The sequence below is a fragment of the Artibeus jamaicensis genome, unplaced genomic scaffold (assembly GCF_021234435.1).
Source record: "Artibeus jamaicensis isolate MK-2021 breed Jamaican fruit bat unplaced genomic scaffold, CSHL_Jam_final contig_3214, whole genome shotgun sequence".
Classification (NCBI taxonomy): Eukaryota; Metazoa; Chordata; class Mammalia; order Chiroptera; family Phyllostomidae; genus Artibeus; species Artibeus jamaicensis.
In genome coordinates, this window is record NW_026521760.1 from 3,093,514 (window position 1) to 3,100,587 (window position 7,074).

At 47.9% G+C, this 7,074-nt stretch overlaps 1 protein-coding gene across 3 annotated transcripts in view; it reads right to left on the reverse strand.

The window, feature by feature from the left end:
• Positions 1-6,808, reverse strand: part of ERAP1 (endoplasmic reticulum aminopeptidase 1) — a 34,413-nt gene extending 27,605 nt beyond the window's left edge. Inside the window, exons 1-3 of one of the 3 annotated variants that reach the window (XM_037153838.2) lie at positions 6,462-6,808; positions 4,489-4,638; positions 235-765 (exon numbers count right to left, since the gene is read on the reverse strand). In XM_037153838.2, the coding sequence (XP_037009733.2) occupies positions 235-746 (512 nt within the window). In that variant the 5' untranslated portion in view covers positions 747-765; positions 4,489-4,638; positions 6,462-6,808. Of the gene's footprint in view, positions 1-234; positions 766-4,488; positions 4,639-5,936; positions 6,101-6,461 lie in introns of those variants that run through there. The other 2 variants (XM_037153837.2, XM_037153839.2) reach the window with 2 other exon arrangements.
• Between the last annotated feature and the right edge of the window lie 266 nt (positions 6,809-7,074).

Genomic DNA, 7,074 nt, shown 5'->3' on the forward strand with positions numbered 1-7,074 from the left:
TATGTACGCTGACAGAGCTGAAAGCAAGAAAACGGGTTAAAACAGAATGAAAATTGAGATCCAAAAAACAAAGAAAACAAACTATTGTCATTTTTAACTCTACCAAGAGGATGCAAAAGCCAAACCAAAGAAAGAATTCAACATTCAAGGGAATTTTAAAAGACAATCTATTTGAAATAATACATTTAATGTGGGCAGCACTTGAAGCTTAAAAATATATATATCAGAAAATACCTCACTTCCCCTTCCTTGGTTCTGTAGGTGCTTTTATAAAACCCATGGAAGCTCTCAGAGAGATTGCCGGCATAATCAATGACAACTGTGTACGGGAGCCCAGCAGTCAGCGGCGCGGGAGCCACAAGTGCGATTTGCTCATGAGGCAGGTGCTCCAGGATGCTCAGCGGCTCTTCGGACTGCCTCGCTCCAGCTCCCTTCCTGAGGGTGGCCTTAGATATCTGCAGGCGGTTACTATGCAGGATGATGGCAGTGGTGGGCCGGCTGGCTGTGATGTCTATGGCCGTGGTCCCCTCGAAAGTCAGAGTGGAGAGATTTGCGTGGATCATGAGATCATAATGAACTGGGATGATGTGCTCAGGAAGTCTCATTTCATTCCAAGGAAAGGGTGTCGCATTACTAGCTTTTGGAGACATAGCTTCACTACTCTGACACCAGGAAGGGGTTGACCCGATTAAGAGGATCAGCAATGAGGAAATTCCAAGTGGCCATTTGCTGAACAGAGATATCATCTTCTTTGTTCAAGCTACCCTAAAAAAAGGCAGAAAAAAAAAAGAGTCACTAAAATATTATCAAGACAGCGTGATTTCAGAATGTATCCACCCAGAACTGGCAAATGCAGATACAGACTTTCAAAAGTACTAGGTCTTTTTATAAAACTACCTTCCTGATGTTATTGATTCATAGAAGAAAAAAGGTTATGGTTAGCAACAGTCTTTAACACATACTCAAAGGCATGCTCTGGTTTTCAAAGTTTAAATTAATTTTATCAGTAGTGTTTTTGGTTGAATGCAACAGAACAAGCTCTGTCTGAGGACCCTGAAGAGCTCCCTAAATAGGTTGCACAGGTGCCAGGACATTTGGGAAACCAGGCTCATAAAATGACAAAGATGAACAGCCAGGACCACATCAGAGGAGCATCTGACCAGACGACCACTCTCCACCCACACTGGGCCGTGGAGGAAGCAGCCCTTCCTACCGCCCTGGAGGTCAGGTGCTTAACACAGCAGCAGCCATGACTACAGTGAGTTCTCCACCACCCCTGCAGCTGTGCATTACTTGTTTCAGCTTCAGAGTCCTGACTTTCAACTACGATTGTCGGAGCTGAGGTGAGGTGCCCACACTACCAGGCAAGGAGGTGGAGAAAGCAAGATTTGAGACTTTGCAGCTTCTGCAGTGAGAGATAAGCCTTTTCTCACAAAGCTTACAAAGCTGAGACTCTATAAAACATAAGAAGCACAGGAAGATGTAGAAACTGAGTAGCAAGAGGAAGAAAACAAGTATCCATAACAGTTACCTTTAATAACATTGGATCTGTATCAATCTGTCATGCCAAAGTTAATTGAATAGTTAGTTATGTAGCCAGAAATTACTAAAAGAGTTTATGGTGATTTTCACCACTGTGTATGACAAACACACCTGTCATATGGATTCTGTCTTACGATCAATCCAACAGATACGTGTTGAATGTGCCAAATATAGTGTGGAATATGATAATACACAAGACATAATCCCCAACCAAAGACTTCAAAACCTGGAAAGGCAGACACATTCATATACAAATAACGAAACACAGCAGAAAGTGTGGAGCCCTGTAAGAATAATAAAAGAGGGTGCTGGGGAAGAATGGAATGATCTTCCTGAAGGAAGAGAGTGACTTGGCTGCAGTGACTCTGGGATGCCTCCCTGCAAGACCAGCTTTTGAGGGTGGTCGTCTGAAAGATTAGGTCAGATTTGGAAATGAAGGGAGGGCACTAAGTGTTCATTGAAGATGGAGTAAGCCAGGGCGGGACCTAAAGCACAATGGGAGAAAGCAGAGGGGGGTTCGGCCAATCGATGTGGACCAAGGGAGCCCCAGGAGAATTTGGAAGAGAATATTATTTTTTAAAGATTTTACTTATTTATTTTTAGAGAGAAAGGAAGAGAAGGAGAAAGAGAGGGAGAGAAACATCAATGTGTGGTTGCCTCTGGTGGGGCAACCCATGCTGGGGACCAGGCCCACAACCCAGGCGTGTGCCCTGACTGGGAATTGTAGGGGAGTTGGCAGCCCAGCTCTGAGAACCCAGCATACTTCTTTTTCTGCCTTAAACAAAGATGTCTCTCCAACGGATATCTGCCAGGAGGGGTCTCTGCCAGGTGAGCCCAGGTAACTGGCCCTAATTCCTTCCAACTCCTCTGTTACCCAGACAATTGGATCAGATGAGAAAAGTGGTAATGGTGCAATGTGGATCCCTTGAAATGATCGTGACTCATGGGACTCTCCCTACATTCAGTGGTTTTTAACTCTGGCTACATATTAACATTGCCTTGGAGACTTTTAAAATAACTCTTGACTAGATGATCCCTATCTAGAACAATTAAACTGGAATCTATGGCGATGATGTGAAAATAACCAGAATTTTTTTAAACTTCCCAGACATTCTGTTGGAGAGCTAGGTTGAAAAGCTCCTGGATAATCCTTTCCAAACCTTGATCTTATCCCTTGAGCCCTACATGAGGGGATACTAGTTGAGTGTGATCACTGAATGCTTTCTCCCACCCCTCACTTTCCATCCTGTTCCCTTATCAAAAGCAGTTAAAGGAGCCTACCTCCCCTTCCCCATGGAGTGGATTTGCAGGCTACACAGAAAGGACAACACAAGAGAGGTCGTCGGCCACAGAGACAGCATGATTCCAGTTCCAAAGGCACCACCAAATAAGACAGAAGAGAGATGCGAACAAAAAGAACAGTTTTGTTTGGTATTGTTGTGGGGCGGGGTGGAGTTGCTTTTTGCTAGAAACGTTATAAAGGATGCAAGGATTGGTGCAATTTGAAAAACAATAGAAGTTAAATACCAAAATGGTAAAGTGTTCTTGCCCCTACCTCCCAGGGCAGGAGGAGAACTGCGGATTTCCCTTGGAAGTCAGAGAAGTGAAGGGAACGTGTGCGGGGCTTCCATTTGGAACTTCTGACGGCAGTAGCTTAGTGCGTTCAGCCAGCGACCCAAGATGGTACAGAGTACAGTAAAAGTTCAAGTTCAGGCACGTGAGGACTCTGGACGTCCCTGAGTGTTCTCCAACAGCTGAGAGGAAATCTAAACATCCCAACTGGTCCTGAGCCAACAGCAAGGCCCACGGGCTGCTAAGGCGGTTGGCAGTGAGAACTCACATCCAAGGCTTCACAGGGTTGCGTCCACGCGGAGAGGGAACCAAAGAGAACACGGCTGTGTCCCAAGGAGGGCACAGTGCCAGGAAACCCAAATGGAGCATGGGATACAGACAGCTTGTATGTCAGAATACATACACACACAGATATAATTATAAGCATATTAATTGTACGTACGTAATGGCCATTAGTAGTGGAAACATACAGACAGTCGTTAGGCATCTGCAGTTCCTGAGACTGGGTAATAAATAAACCTCCGGGAACAGTTGGGTTCAAAATTCTAGCCAAATAAGGTTACTAACCAGGGCCCACCAGAAGAGGTCCGCCAGCAGCAACACCCACCAATTAGGGACCTTCTCCGTTTTCAACTTAGCAACCTAGCTAATAGCTGACCGCCACATCTGCTTCTGTAAGCCCGCGCTTGCTTGCTCTGCCCTATAAAAACCCCGTAGTCTATAAGCCACGTGCGACTTCCATCTGTAGCTCTGAGAAGCTACTATGACTCCGGTCACACTTGGGGAAGCTCGCCCCTGCGCAGGTAAAGCTTGGCCACCAAATTTATATTTGGACTATTATTTTGTGATCAATAAAACTAAAATTCTTTGAAACCAATTTTCGTCTCTGAGAGCGTGTATCGACCCATCTGTTGCCTACAACATGTACGTACACTCGTACATACATACATACAGCTTACAATCAGAAAAGGAAACCTGGCTTCGAGGTCTTGCTCTGCCACGTACTGCGTGACCTTGGACATGTGACTTAATCCCAGTTTCACGTTCTTCATGTGAAACATGAGATGAGCAGTTCTCTCACAGATAGTAGTAAAGATTAAATGAGTTAAAATATTTTCAATCACTCATTCCACAAATATTTTTTCAGGGCCTGTTATATGTCATGCCAGGGCCTTTGCTGACTGCTAGCAGTGCGAGATAGCACAGGTCCCTGGCAAAAACGCACACATACATACTGACAGAGAATGACAGGGAATGACTAATTTGCACTGGGGCTCTCTGACATTTTTAGCTGAGATTTCAAGGACGAATTCATGTTAGCTGAGAAAAGAGAGAGAGGGAGAGTTTCCCCGACCAGGGGAACAGCAATCCTACCTGCAGGCTCCAAGGCAGTGGAAAGTGCTCCTGATAAAGGCCGGTGAACCTGGAGCACACAGAATGCAGGAGGACAGACGTGCCTTGGACAGGTGGGCAGGGGCCAGACCACTGCACAGCCTCATAGGCTTAAGGATTTGGGATGCTAGCCTAAGAGCAACGAGAGGCCACTGGGTTTTGAGCGAGGCCTTAGGATCCAATTCACACTTTAAGAAAATCACCCTGGTTGCTGTGTGAAGCAGGGAGGACTAGAAAGGAGCAAGAGTGAAGGCCACGAGACCAGTTAATAAGTAATCTAGACAAAGTAAGCTAGTGTGTTACACTGGGGTGGTGCTGGCAAAGAGAGGAAGAGGGTCGAGGGAGAGGAGAGAAAGACAGACACTGGGAAATGAATGGACTCATCATCCTAAGTGAGGGGTAAGGGAAAGGAGGCATTAGAATTGCTGTTAGATTTCTAGAATGAACATGAGTGACCGTAGGTGCCCTTTACAGAGACAGAGAAGACGAGAGGTGGAATAGATTTTAAACGAAGGGGAGGAATCGAAGGTTCAAATTTTAGTTTGCTTAATTTGTGATGTTTATGATATTTCCAAGGGGAAATATCAAGAGGGCAGTTGAATACACAGATTTAGAGCCCAGGGATGGGGTTTAAAGGACTTTCCTGTACTTGACCATACTCCCTTAGAGTTTTAAAAAATATTTTTCTCTGGTACCCGATCTTCCATAGTCAGTGCGGTCAATGAAAATGCAGCAGTCACAGAGTACCTAACTTTATTTACAGGCACTTAGTTCGAGTTCCAGGTACTTGGGGACTTTACTTAGGCTGCCTTTGGCCATTCGGCCTTTTCCCACTCACAAGGTAAGTGTGGGGCAACTGGATTCGCTCACCCTTCCCTTTATGGGGACACTACGGAATGTGAAATCGATCGTAAGAGAGGTGATGGACTTTCTTTCCAAGTGCTCTGGACAAAGGAATTAACAAGCCCTGATAATGACTTCTCACTGAAGGTAAACAATAAAAAACGTTTAATTAAGTCAACTTTCTTTCTTAATGCAATAGATTTTTGTTTGTTTTTTTCAGGTCCACCTGCAAATATGCTAGATATTAGTACAATTCCAACTTATTAGGAAAATAGACAACTCTGGCCAATTTTTACAACTATTTTAATTGTTGTCCATGTGCTAGGTTGAGTTGAGAGCAAATACTGTGGGCATTTGGAAGAAACCAGGGCGTTTCTTTCAGAATCTGGCCTACACAAGGAGTCTCTATGAAAACTGTAAGGAAGTGTCATCTGCTGTTCTCCTTCCTTATAAAATGTACTTGCGGGCCCACCTGGCCAGTGAGGCACCCGCACAGGAAACATGAATCTGCTCAAAAGGAAAGTGGGATCTGCATGGAACCGGGTTAGGGGTGAAGCGAAGTGAGGACGATTGAGGGTAAGACTTACAGAAGCTCGGAGAAAATTGACTCTTGAGACATTTAGACGCAAATCCCAGCTGCCTACCCCCTGGGGCCCAGTAGGAAAGCCCAGGCCACGTTCGTTTCTCTGGCCACCATCCGCAAGGTGCCCTTGTAGTTCTAACACCCACCCACCCACTTCTCCATCTGGCTCGGGTGGACGAGGGCCTGGCAGGAACCCAAGCTCCAGGCGGCGCGCACAGGCTCCCGCCTGCCCCGAAGCAGCGAAGCGCCCGCAGCAGGCTGAGTGGCCGCGCCAGCTCCGCGCCCCTCGCTTTCTTCGCGTGGGGAAGGACCCCCGCCGGCCTGCCCACCAGCCGGACCCCCTCCAGTCAGACTTGGGCCCGGGGTCCAGGACTAACCCCCACACCTCGTAGCAGGACCCCAGCGTGCGTCGGGGCCTGCCCGGGCCCTCGGGCCTTCTCGGGAAGCTCAGGGCGGCCCCCGGGATCGCGCCCTCCTCCAGCCTTGCAGCCCCCTCCCCTCGGGGCGCCCTGGGACCTCTCCACGGTACCTGCGGGTCTCGGACACAACCGGCTCACTCTCGCGCTGCGGCCGCCAGTTTTGCCTCGAGACCGAAAGTGAAAGTGGAGCCTCGGGAGCGGCAGGCTGCGCCAGGGGCTCCTGGGCCCCGAACCGCGCAACTGGTGCAAGGGAGCCCCGGAGGGATGTGGAAGCTGGGAAAGGGGAGACCCAGGAGTGGGGTCCTGCGAGGGAAAGCGCCGGTCCCAAGAGGGGACTTAACAAATCCAAGTCGGAGAAGCAGAAAAGTTGCAATTCGGAGGGGGGTGGGTACTCATTTCTGAACGCGAATTAGTTCCTCTGCGTGTGTCTTTGGAAATACTGTTTCTCCTTGGTAGCCATCAGCACCGCCACGGTTGGGCTACCAGGACAAAACTGGAAGGTGCTCCAGCTGGAGACTCAGGCCGGATGGGAGCTGACTTCTCCAGCAAGCCTGGACGGGCTCCGCCCCGGTTGGACTCGAGGGGTGTCCATCATCTTGTCTCTGCAAATGGGCAGAACAACTCTTTGCTGCAAAATGCTGAACCCTCTGGGCTTCTGGGGGAGAGGGATTCCATTAGGAGGCGCCTCAAAAAGGAATGGGATGTAAATGGCTCCGTGAAACT